We start from the raw sequence: 11,526 nt of genomic DNA on the forward strand, positions 1-11,526 counted from the left end.
TTCCACTCACAACTTTGTCATCATTATGCTCTTCTGCTCCCGTTCCTGCTTCTTTATCTGACCTTTCTACCAATTTGTGCTCTGGAAACTTTGACCCTTCATTAGCCAGATTTTTCTGCTGTGGGTAGTGGGTATACTGACCCTTCACACACAGCCCAGTGCTTATTAGGTTTGTCCATCTATTTGTTCCTTAAAAACATAGACTGCTGTGGTGTTCGCAAGCCTTAGAAATTGCAAGAAGGGGGAATCTTTGCTGCAGGGCTCAGGGTCATTCAGCAGCATATGCTGTGCAGAATGACAGAGTTATTTTTAACTGTCCAGTGTTAGCTGGTTCAGAATTAAATCATGTAAATTTTATTTGGATACACCACAAACATATTAATAATTATCATAAAAATTATTTTCCATTCATACAGGATTTAAATTACCCAGAGAAGCCTTTCTTTACTGTAGGTGTTCATCAGCCTGCAGGAGAATAAATACGTTTCTTGCATCATAAAATAGCAGTAGTTGCTGTAACTACATAAAAATAATCTTGCTCCCTTTATGAACACATCAAAACTGTTCGGTCTTCAGGCTCCGTTGCACACTTTGGCTGCAAAGGCACTTCAGAACATCACTCTGCTGTGTCAGGGGGAACCAAAGTCACAGCAGGGTGTCAGGGCCTTTCTGGGTCTTACCACTTGCCAGATGAGGATTTTCCTACTATGAAGGGATCAGCTGACTTGATGATCTCAGCATCTCAGTTCTGTTGCTCACATCCTGGGGCTGGCACACAGGCAATGGGACCAACTGTGAGCTTCTGGGTGCCTGCAAGTGCCTGTCTTACATGGGGCGTACAACACAACATGAGCCTGGATAGTGTCAAAAACTACTAGTGTTGCTGTCTTCGTGCCCCCACCCAGGACTGGATTTAGGTCCGAAATAATTTCCTTAAAAATTGTCAAATGTGCTGCTCTACAGAGAGCTCTTTTTGCTAATTGGGCTGATCTGTGTGACGAGAACCTGTTCTTTATTCGTAACAGCTCGGTGAATATTGCTAAATAGGAAACTGCATGTTGGAGACTAAAGAAACACATTGTGAAATAATCCAGGGGACTTTGCTCCTTATGTTTAATGTAATGTTGCTTCATTAACAAATGAGCCTACTTACATTTTTTTAAAGGTTGCTCGACATTGGATTGTAAGAGGTAAGTGCAGGAGGTCTGAACTGGGAAGGGGAAGGGGCAAGGAGGGGAGGGTGTGAGATCAACAGCTTGGATGTGCAACTGGGCTGATGCTTCTTTCTGTGGTGACTGTAAGTCTCGTACCTCTGAAATGCAGTACTTATGCAGAGGGCATCAGGCTTTGCTTTGGTAGCTTTGCAGACAAGAGAACATAGAAACTACACTGGCACTGCTCTGGACTCATCTCCTCTTAAAACTCAGGAGGTTTTTTCAGTGCAAGATGGTGCTCGTGGCCTCAGCCTTGTTCCCTCCACATCCAAGTGCTTTCCTGTGGCATGCTCTGAACACACCCATGGGATCGCTCACTGCTTTGGGCACTCTGAAACCTGCTGCTACTTGGGTTCAATAGCAGCTACTATTTGAAAGTAACACTTCACAGATTTTCAAAAAAAGAGTTTGGAATTGTTTCAACTAAGCCGTAACCCCAGTCTAGTTAATAGGCCTTTCCCTGCCTGTGATTAATCTTGGCAAATATTGAGCTCTGCTGCTGTAGAACAGGTCGAGCAATCTGGCGGGCTGCAGGAGGCAGAACTGGTTCTGCTTTGACATGTACCAGCAAACAAACCCTACCACAAGTTCTGGGGGGAAAGCACTCGCTCACGTAACTGGCTTCTCTGGTGTTTTGCTTGCCCAAGACATGGATGCGTTTTGGTCTGGGATGGTGCACCATCTCCCATTTTCCTTCATAATCAGGCCCATGAACTTGGTGAATATAAATTTCATTCTTCCTTCCAGAAGTCTGTTCTGTAATTATGGTAATTTTTATCCACTTAAGCCAAAAGTGAATTAGAACTTTTTTCTAAATTAGCGGGGGCGGGGGGGGGGGTAAGCCTCTAAACAAAGACAAAGTGGCATTTAATACACTTAAAATGTTATTAGTGGGGGGAAAATACAGGTCATGACAAACTTTCTTTTTGACTACATTAGGATATTTTAGGTTGTTATGTTTTCCTAAATGCCTTTTCCCCTTGGTACAGACTCGAATAAAGTGGCACCAAAATAACAGAAAGAGTGTGTTATGTTGAGTAAGTTTGCATGTTTAGAAAGGTCTGAGCACTTCTGAACTGATATTTAAATTGCTTCAGCTCCCTAGGGTTGGATGCACTCTGGATTTATCTGCCACGCCAATTATGCTGCTGCAGCTACAGGGTATAGTTAAAGTGGTAGAGCCTCCTAGTGCTCATGGAGGCTAGAGTAGACCTGTTCTTTTAGTGGTACAGTGAGAAAATAGGAGTAAGGTTTCCTGGTGAAACATACAGTGCCGCAATGCTCCTTCTTGTAGTGATGGGCACTGTAGTTGTTGTTAAGAAAAACATGTCAAAAGGAAAACCTTAACTTTTATAGGCCTACACTGAAAGTTTCTTGCGTAGATATGCATTTATTCCAGCCTTTCTTTAGGAAGGAGAGAATCATCCAAGTCACCTAGGTATGGGTGTTCCCCTGTGCCTTGCAGCACAGGGGTAAGATTGAGGCATTTTGCTGTCATACAGCCTGGGCTGCTCCACCTTCGCGCAAAGAGAGGGAAAGCCTCACCTCAGCCTTTGCTCCTCAGGGGTCTGAGACAGCTATTTTGGCAGGAGGGGGCTTAGAATAATAGACTAACACCTTTCTTGCAACCTAACTCTGAGGGTAGATTTAAAATAACAATTTGTTATAATCTTGGGTCCATGGCTTCACATATTCAAGTGATGTGCTGCACACAGCCTACACGCTTCCCTAGGCAAACAAAACAAGCATGGAGACTGCTAAGCCAGAAATGTCATTGTGCAAACAAATGACTTTTCATAACTCAGTGGTTTTATTTTAAACAAGAAGGAAGTGGAATTGGAGCTGTCAGGAGTAACAGGTGAAGTCACCTTCCAGAGCATCAGAAAGAATATTACCCCCAAAGAGATTTAAGAATTTTCACCAAAATCAGAAGCAAATACCAGAGGTTTGGAGCCCCTGTTATGGTTACTAGGGGAGGACTCCACATCAGCCTGTCAAACCAACTGCAGGACAACAGGGCCACCTAGTCCCAGTTCACAGAGCAGACAGCGAGGGAAGAGATTAGCTCCTACCTTTTGCATCAGAGTAGGTGCACAGTTAACAAATGAGATGCTTTCAGGTCATCTTTTTCCCTTGTAGTTTTTGGTGTTCTGTTCCTTCCCCTTAAATCAGGAAATAAGCCAAAACTGTAATGAGTTTCTGATTCTTTCCATTGAGTAAAAACCTGAGCAGAAGACAGGAATGGAGATTGTTGCACTGATTTCTCAAAGACAGCTGCTTGTGGTGGGCACCTCTACATTTGAGGGAAATAGAAAAGAGACAGGAAAAATGAGGCCAGCACTAGAAGCAAAAGGTTTTTATTAGCTTCTGATATTTCAACCCTACCTACTTAAGCTGCAGCTAGAACCAAAAACCGTATCTTTGTAAAAAGACTACCAGAATCCAAAACAATCCATGAAAGTTTTTCACGTGTATTAAAAGTTTAAATTCAAAAAGAACTCTTTAAGGTTTCATTTTCTAACAGCATCTTCATAGAGATAATATCCAAGTTCTCTTCCTAAGTACAGATACAAGGCAAACAAGCATCCTACAAAATAATCTATGGAAAAAAGTAGTTTAGGAGGGAAATCAAGACAAGTGTAATAATCCACTAGCCAGACACACAGGTTAAATGTAACACAACCATACCATCAATGAAATATTTAAAAATGAAAATAAATTAAGGTTACATCAAAGTTCCTGCTTTACTTTTATTGTTTAAATCCTCAGTATAGTACATACCGCTGCGTAATGGATCATGGCAAAGACTTAGCACTAGCATTAAAAAAGTTGCTATAGAAAAACTTTTATGAAAATAAAATAAGACTGAGGATACTCCTTCACACAACTGTATGATGACTATAGAAATTTCACTGAATCAGTTATTCAAACTAGGGCCATTTGTCCTTAAAAGAGCTGTGAACTTCTGTAAGATCTGGGCTGCAAATCTGAACAGCCATGAAAATGGAGATAAAAGTCAACGAGCAGTGATCCATACATTCTGGCTGAACAGATGCCATCTTACCCCTTTCATTGCTTAGCCAAGCTGCACATCTTGTTCTCCCCAATACCTGCACCCCAGCAAGAATGCAATTTTGCAGAGCACATTTTTTTTGGTAGCATTTTGACATTTTCTGAAAACCAAAATCTTGTTCTCATAAGGCCCCAGTCACTATGTGAACACAGGCTTAAAAGGCTTTGTCAGTGTGCTGCTTTACCTCTTGTACATGGTGCTTCAGACTCATTTGGAAGCCAACTACCATATCATCATAGTATATTGCTATTTTTCTAGAAAACATCAGTAAGCATCCCAGCTCACTATTACTACGCCCTCCTTATTAACTGTTAACTGGACAGTAAAGACCTAAGTGGTGCTTTATAGGACTTGCTCTACAGATTTAAAGTAGTCCACCAAACAGGAAAGCAAACACCCTCCATGGCCTTTGCAGTTTTGTAATATGTAACAGAGCAAACGAAGGACTTAAATACACTAAAAGGTATTTAAAAGACATTTTATCCAATTACAAGTTTCTGATACTACAGTAAACCATCCTGCTGGATCCCTCCCATTATGCAAACTGTAAGGTAAGTGAACATTCCTGTGAAAATGCTATTTCCCTAATACTGAGCTCCTTGTTGACTATGAATTTAGGTCTGCATTTATTAGATAAATCTTTTAGAGGAGAAAAATATTTAAAACAAATACCCTAATCAGTTTCTGGTTTAATTGTATCAAATCTTCAGTGTTAAACCTAAAAAGAAGAAAATCTCCACAAAATGATGGTTAAAAGAAGAAAATCTTGACAAAATGATGGTTAAAAGAACAGTGTTTTTGCTTGGTTACTGCATGGGCGTTGCAGACAAGCTGCACCTCCAGAGTTCATTTCGTAAGGTTGCAACAATGTCTACTGTCCATTGTTTTCTGGATTTGTTGTGGTGGTTTCAGTGCCAACAGGTTGCACATTGTCTGCAAGATTGTGTGCGTGCTCAAGGAACAGGTCTTTCAGTACGCTCAGCTCCTTGGTCAGGAGCTTAATTTTTGCCTCTAAACGTTCATTTTCTTCTTTGAGCTGGTTGACCCTTTGCAGCGTGTCTTGTGCTTTCTGCTTGCTTTTTAACCGGCTCTTTTTCACTGCCATGTTGTTTCGCTCTCTGCGCTGACGATACTCATCGCTGTTTCTATCCACAAAGGAATTTTTCTTTCCCTGTTTGCTCGGAGGCACAGCTTTGCCTCCGCCACCAGGACTAACGGGCACCAGCTGGGGAACCTGCTGCAAACCACTCGTGTGTGCTTGGGTGTGAATCACGCTTACTCCGTTCGCATCTGTAGCGGTGTTCTGTTGGGATGTCTTGCTCATTTGGACAGGCTCTTCTTGGACACAACAGAATTTATTAGGAGACTGAAAACTGTTGTGTTTCTAGGTGTTTCCAACAGGTCTTCACATGGATTAAGGGCAAGGTGAACCTAGCAGGGAAAAAAAATGCTATTAAAGGTGCTAGCTTTAGCTACAATCTTACACATCACTGACTTTAGCATAAGGTACTGATGGTACATCTGGCAGTAACACATCACAACTGTGCTGGAAGTGGACAGGCTGCCAACTACATTTCAGAAGCCTCTCGAACGTATTTGGATTGGAAGGGATTGTTACTGGGTCATCTAGTCAAGCTGTTTGCATTGTTCACTGGCTTTACTCAGTTATTCCAAAGCCATCCCTGATGGATGGGTGTCTAGCCTAGCCTCGAATATCTCCAGTTTCACAACCTCTGTCTTGGCAACAGGTTCCACTGTCTAACTTTTCCTCTAGTTATATAATTTTCTTAATTTTCAGACTGGAGTTTTCCTTCTGCAGCTTAAACCTATTAACAGCCTGACTCTTGACCAACAGGAGTACTTGATCCTTGTCCTCTTCAGACCATCCCTCTGGGTGTACGCACAGACAAATTACTCCCTGGTCTCTTTTCTCTGGAGTGAGGGTGCTTAGACTGTCCACCCTTCCTTGATCATCTTACAGCACTTGAAGGTGATGTCCAAACTGATGACTGTTTTAAGGTCTCACTAGTACCGAGTGGAAAAAAAAAAATCTATGGAAAAAGGTAGTGTGCTCTGAAGGCTGCGACTGAGTGACATTAAAGGAACCCCTTCAACCACAAGCAAGGTAAGACAAGCTAAGCCTGTGACAGTACTGTAAGGAGCAGGTGGGACAGGAACACAGGGTGATGGCAATGTGAGAATCACTACCCGGCAAAGACAGGGGAGTGTTGCCACCCATAGGAAGACAGCAGCCACAGCTGACTTGTCCGCAAAATACGTTCCCCTGCTGTAGCTCCTGCACTGGTCATTGTCCACTCTCCTTTCCAGCCCACAAACAAGCAGGACACCCTCTCACCTGACTCACGTTGCCCTGCTGCTGAGGTCAGCCTGCTCCTGACCCTACTGGTGGCACAAGGAGGACTCCACCACAGCTGCTGCAGGCACACAGCCCCAGCAAGGCTAACAGCTGCTCCCCTTCTCGTCCCATCTCATGGGATGACCTCCTAAACGTCTGGGAGAGAAGTTTGGGAGAGAAGAGGGGAAGGGCAACAGGGTTGTTTTAAGTGCCTGAAACGCCTACCTACGGCTCCAATGAAAAGTACTCAGTGATCAGTCAAGCGAGTGTTTTTTTCTTGTCATGTTAAAGAAAAGTATCTAACTGGCATAAAACAATCCTACTCCAAGACCAGATTGCATTGCATGCATACATGCAGTATCACACAACTAGTGTTCAACATCCTCCTTGCCCATCCTCAAGGGAACCTGCTGGGAAAGCAAGTAGCTGAAGTTAGCGGTGGGCAAGGCTAACCACCCAGTATCGGCAGTGTCCCACCCAGGGATTACGTCTTGCATCAGTAACAGCACAAGAGATGGATGACTGTACTCCTGTGTCTAGCTGATGAATGGATGTGGTGAGATGTTTGTAAATGAGCTGCTGTGTGTCACTGGTCGTTCTAAACTCACGGGTTCATCAGCTGTTTACTGTTCTTGTGTGCTGGTTTTTCTCAGCAGTCTGAGTTGCTGTTTTACCTTCTGCTGGGGTATCATTAAAAAGGTTACAATTCTACTGTCTAGATCAATAGCAAATTTTCTTCCATAATGAGGGAGCCAGAACAGAGTGTGGTTCAGTAAAATTCATGGAAAAGCCTAGTAAGTTTGGCTCGAATGTTATTCAAAATTAACATTCTCTGTCACTGAAAAGTCATCTCACTTAAAACAAGTGAAGAAGATGTGAGTACACCCACACCCCTCCTATCAAGAAATCTTTTCATTTTCATATTTCAGGGCAGAAAGAAACCATCAACTCTTTTTGAAATCTGTACAGCTAAATCTATATACATATATGCCTAACCTTTGTATTTAGTATTCTCCCGATTTTAACTCTTAAAGCAACTTTTGCAAACCACATTTAAGTCTTAGATTCTGACTGAATAAGCAATTTGGTTCAGCAGTTAAACTGCATATACAGCTAACAAGATGTCGCTGTGCACAAATGCCAGACTGGCAGGGCCAGTTGTAATAGCTGTGCACGTATGATTGCACTGACATTTTTAGTCAAGATGCAAGTGTATGCGCCTCTTGGAGCATATACTGGCTTTGTCTCAGCTTTATTTTTAAATACAGGATTTCTGTAGCTCTCAAAGACTATATAGCTCTGTTTGTTAGATCGCCTCCGACAACTGATTTTTTCCACTGATTTTTGGCATCTTTTCAAAGTCAGACAGAATGCTTTCCTGTCCCCTCTATTTCAACATATTACAGTGCTTGCTAACTTCATCTGGACATCCCAGTTAAGTAACCCATACCATTTTCACGATCTGCTTTTTGTGCTTCATGAGGTACTACAGAGGAAGGGGTGGCTCCTGCCCCTGAAGGCAGCCCACCCGACCTGTAACACGTTTCTTCACATCACCAGGTTCCATGTGCTATTTCTCTCCATGCTATCGAACCTATTTAATATTGCTTTAACATTCCCTTCAGATCTCTATCAAATTCCCCCAAAATTCAAAGGAAAAATTGTTCCATTAAACCCCATTTTAATGGAATATTTTAGTTGGGCAGTACATGGATATGAGCAAAGATGAACCAGTGTCACACCTCTCGAGCAAGAACAAGTCTTCCTCAATTCCTTCCCACTGGAAACGATCCATTTTGTATCAAATAACTATTTCTTGAGTGAGTCACACTCTTACCTGGCCTGATGATCTGAACCCTTACGTGGGAGAAATGACACCTGAATTTCTGTCCTGCTCCAACTAATTTATTATGCAAAGCAAGTAGCACTAACTGTCCTGTATCACAGATAACCCAGGAGTGGTAATTGTTGAGGCTTGAAACTGATTTTCCCCCCTAGTTATTTGGAGGCTGGATCCCTATTACCAATTGTTAGTTCTTCAACAGAACAACGAGAGGGAAGGATATCCTGGATAGCAACAGGTGCCCTGGGGCATCCTTCAGGGAATACTGCAAGGAGATTTAAAGGCAGCAGCTATGAGACATACGGAAGGGGGTCTCAAGAAGGGTGAGGTAAAGGACACAGTAATCGGGAAAGGCCACGAGGGTGGGGAGGTAGATGGGTCTCAGAGTTCGTTTCTCAGACACTGTGCCACACAAACACAACGGCTCCTCTCCACAAACAGGTTGGTTTCCTGTGAATGGATGATATCCCCGGCACAGCAGGAGGCAGCTCCTCGGAGAGCCAGCCGAGTTTCTGAGCATCTTGTTCCCATAAAGCTGCTCATTAGCCCTAGGCTGGTTCCACCCAGCACATGGTAGTGTTTCCAGTGGCCAGTTAGAACTGCCCTGTTCTCTCCTTGGGCCACCAACTGACCACCCACTACAGCATAATAGCTGGTAACTCAGAGGTGTCTTCTCAGGCAGAGAGATGTCTCTTACTGTCTGACAGCACTCCTCAGGGACCACAAAGACTCCCAAGCAAATCAAGGCCTTTATTATCTTTGCTTTCACCAAAAAAAAAAAAATTCAAAAAATTAAACTTCCAAATGTTTGTTTTGGGGGAAAAAAAAAGTGTTTTAATTTGCTAATTAAATCAGTATTTTTTTTACTTAGCAGCAAAAAAAACAAAGCGCTTCTCTCTGCTCCTTTTCTGAGATGTGACTGTGTTGATTCTAATCATTAGTCAAGATGACTTTATTGCACAAATTCACTCAGCTATCTTGTCTAATGCAAAATCGGTCCCAATCTGAGCAGCAATGGGTGGCCTCCCTGCTCTTTGACTTCAGTAGCAATACCCCAGTAGGATCTGACCCTAAATCCAGATGAGCCTGTACAAAGCATGACAGCACAGAACTCCAGGCATACGTTTGCTGAACACTGGGAGGGCCCGCTCCTGCGTGGTTTTCTGCACACTCTCACAGGCAAGTTAGCAAGAGCTGATGGTAACTCTCACATACCGAAGGCTCGGCAACCACTTTTGTGAGACTAGGTAGCTCAAACCTATCATCAGTTGCCACAGCTGACAACATCACTTTCCCGTCTTTTTCTCAGAATCCCCAATTTTTCCATACACCTTACAAGAAAAACGCACTCCAACATCTTCATAAATGGACTCCAACATCCTTAAAAAAATGCGCTCCTAACATCTAAAGTACGTATTTTAATTGCAGGCTAGCAGCGTTGACGACAGAACTGCAAACAATCCCAGATGCCAGGAGGCAAGAGGTATCAATTTGACTCTGTCTTTCGAATTACAATGAAGGTAGCTACTTCTAAAGATGAACTAATTCCTTAAATCCAGAAGTTATTCAAATTAAGAATTTTTATACTTTCTGAAGAGGCGCTACAAGCAGCATGGCACGGTTACTGAGGGGAGTATTGAGTTGTCCTAATGACTGCTATTTCCCACCAGATGTCAGAGCTAAGACCAACATCGAGCTTTCTGCGACAGACCCGTTTTGAAAGTTGCGTCTGGAGCTGTAAAAATCTGTCGGGAACCAGAAAAGATTTGCCAAGACATTCAAAACTCCGCTGAGAAGCTACAAAAGAAGAATGCCGCCTGTTAGAGCACGGCATTTTGTCGCGGTTGGGGGCAGCTCCCGGGACCCCCGCGGCCCGGCGCGCTCCCGGGAGCGGGCGAACGGCGCCGGCGGGGCCCCAAGCCCGGCGCGGGGACCTCTCCCTCGGCCGGGCGCCCTCCTCAGCGGCCGCGCCTTGCGGCGCCGGAGGACGGGCCGTAGCGACCGCCCGGCCCCCCCGTCACCAGCACCCGGAGGCGCCGCGGCCCGGCCGCGGGGCGGGGAGGCCCGGCGGGGCCGAAGCCGCCGCGGGGCCCGGGCCCGGGCCGGGGCTCGGCCCGCCCCATCTCCCCTCCCCCGCGGGCCTCCCCGGCGGGCCCGCGGCCCGGGGGGCCGCCCGTCGGCGGCCGCGCCGCTCCTCCTCCCCCGCCCGTGCGGGGCGCGGGGGTGCCCGGCGCTGCCAAGCCGTGACTTCACCGGGGGAGGGAAGGGGAGGGGAGGGGAGCCAGGGCCGCCCGCCGATTGCATCATGCGCTCCCATGCGCGGCGCCCGCCGCGACACGGCGGGAGGGAGGGAGGGAGGGAGGGAGGCGGGCGGGCGAGGGCCGGCGCGGCCCCCCCGGCTCCCCCCTCCCCGCGCCCCGGCCCGCCGCCCCCCGCGCGGCCGCGCTTACCTGTGGCGGGGCGAGCGGGCGGTGGCGGCGGCGGGAGGGGCCGGGCCGGGCCCGAGCCTCTTTCTTTAAAGTGTGGCGTGCGGGCGAGCGGCGATTGCGACACCCTCCCGCTCCGCCCGCCCCCTCGCCAATCGCCACCCAGCCGGCCGCCGGGATGATGCAATAGCCGCCCGGATTGGCAGCCGGCGCGGCCAATCGGGCCGCCGGCGCTCTTAGAGGGCGAGGCCGTGTTGTGGTGGGGTTTGTTGTTTTTTGGGGTTGGGGTTTTTTTTTCTTTCCGTGGGGACGGTGCGTGTCCCGTGAGGCTGCGCCCTGCTTGCGCGGGGCGGCGCCGGCCCCGCCCGCCGCGTCGGGAGCCCGGAGGGCCCGGGGGGTGTCACGGCTTCCCCGGGTTTGTGCTCCCGTGCTGCTGCCGGCGGGGCGGGGGGAAGCCCGCTGCACGGCCACGCGTGTCCCCGGAGCGCCCGGCTGCGCCCTGGCCCAGCCTGCGGGCGCCATCTTCCCCTCTCCGGGGGGGGGGGAGAGGGCCGGAGGAGGCGTCGAGAGGCCTCCCCTCCCGCCCCGGGGGTTGGCGGGAAGAGGAGCGAGCC

The 11,526-nt window shown here is 46.8% G+C and overlaps 1 protein-coding gene across 1 annotated transcript; it reads right to left on the reverse strand.

The window, feature by feature from the left end:
• Nucleotides 1-3,555: 3,555 nt before the first annotated feature.
• On the reverse strand, nt 3,556-11,076 carry CEBPG (CCAAT enhancer binding protein gamma). Its single transcript, XM_069793482.1, has 2 exons — nt 10,937-11,076; nt 3,556-5,718 (listed from the first exon to the last, which is right to left on the reverse strand). Exon 2 carries the CDS (start codon nt 5,609-5,611, stop codon nt 5,159-5,161), a length of 453 nt encoding a protein of 150 aa, XP_069649583.1. The 5' UTR covers nt 5,612-5,718; nt 10,937-11,076; the 3' UTR covers nt 3,556-5,158.
• Nucleotides 11,077-11,526: the final 450 nt, after the last annotated feature.

The sequence above is a fragment of the Haliaeetus albicilla genome, chromosome 10 (assembly GCF_947461875.1).
Source record: "Haliaeetus albicilla chromosome 10, bHalAlb1.1, whole genome shotgun sequence".
NCBI classification, from domain to species: Eukaryota; Metazoa; Chordata; class Aves; order Accipitriformes; family Accipitridae; genus Haliaeetus; species Haliaeetus albicilla.